This window comes from Eurypyga helias, unplaced genomic scaffold (genome assembly GCF_000690775.1).
Source record: "Eurypyga helias isolate BGI_N326 unplaced genomic scaffold, ASM69077v1 scaffold26715, whole genome shotgun sequence".
Lineage (NCBI taxonomy): Eukaryota > Metazoa > Chordata > Aves > Eurypygiformes > Eurypygidae > Eurypyga > Eurypyga helias.
Genome location: NW_010249878.1, coordinates 345 through 1211, shown reverse-complemented (window position 1 = coordinate 1211; position 867 = coordinate 345). Strand labels below are relative to the sequence as shown.

The following is an 867-nucleotide window of genomic DNA, read 5'->3' as shown; positions in this document are numbered from 1 at the left end:
GGGGGCCCGGCCCTCTGTGCACTTCCCCCCACGGCTGGGCACCACACTAACATCCCCTGCCTGCTCTGGGCTGGGGTCCCCCATCAATGACCGGCATGGCTGGGGGTGTTTGGAGGGGCTGGGGACCCCAAGGATCCACATGTTGCTTGGGGATGGGGTGTTTGGAGGGGATAGGGACCCCCTGGGGACACCAAGGAAACCCATGTTTCTCGGAGCTGGGGATACTTGGAGGGACTGGGGACCCCAAGGACACCCATGTGGCTTGGGGCTGGGGGTGTTTGAAGGGGCTGGGGACAACCCCCCAGACTGCTGCATGTCTCAGGGTGCCTAAAGGACCCAGGGATCCCCAACATAGTTCAGGCTGTGGGTGCTTGGAGGGCTGGAGACCCCAAGGGCATGTCTCTTTGGGGCGTGGGGTACCTAAAGGGGCCAGGGATGACCCCAGACCCCCAGCATGGCTTGGGGGTGGGGGTCTTTGGGGGGACCAGGGACAGCCCTGACCCTCCCATCATGGTTCAGGTCTGGGGGTCCTCTGAGGGTTGAAAACCCTAAGGACCCCCCAGCACAGCTTGAGCGTGGGGATATCATGCCCTCAGGAGGGGTTGGGGGGCTGTGTGTCCCCCCACCTCACCCACCCCCTGCACCCCCAGCTCGGTGGCGGAGCAGCTGAAGCGGGGAGAGACGGTGCAGGCGGAGGCGTTCGACAGCGTCACCATCTACTTCAGCGACATCGTGGGCTTCACTGCCCTCTCAGCAGAGAGCACCCCCATGCAGGTGAGAGCAGGGCTTGGGGGGCAGCCCCAGTGGGGGCTCGTACCCTGGCAGTGCCGTCCCTGGGGCTGGGGGGAATGTGGCCGCTCCCAGCCC

General features: G+C 65.5%; 1 protein-coding gene across 1 annotated transcript in view; it reads left to right on the top strand.

The window, feature by feature from the left end:
* Positions 1–867, top strand: part of LOC104509550 (atrial natriuretic peptide receptor 1-like) — a gene marked incomplete at its 3' end in the record, with an annotated part of 5341 nt that overhangs the window by 4135 nt on the left and 339 nt on the right. Inside the window, exon 16 of the mRNA XM_010151523.1 lies at positions 651–806. Coding sequence (XP_010149825.1) covers positions 651–806 — 156 coding nt within the window. The remainder of the gene's footprint in view (positions 1–650; positions 807–867) is intronic.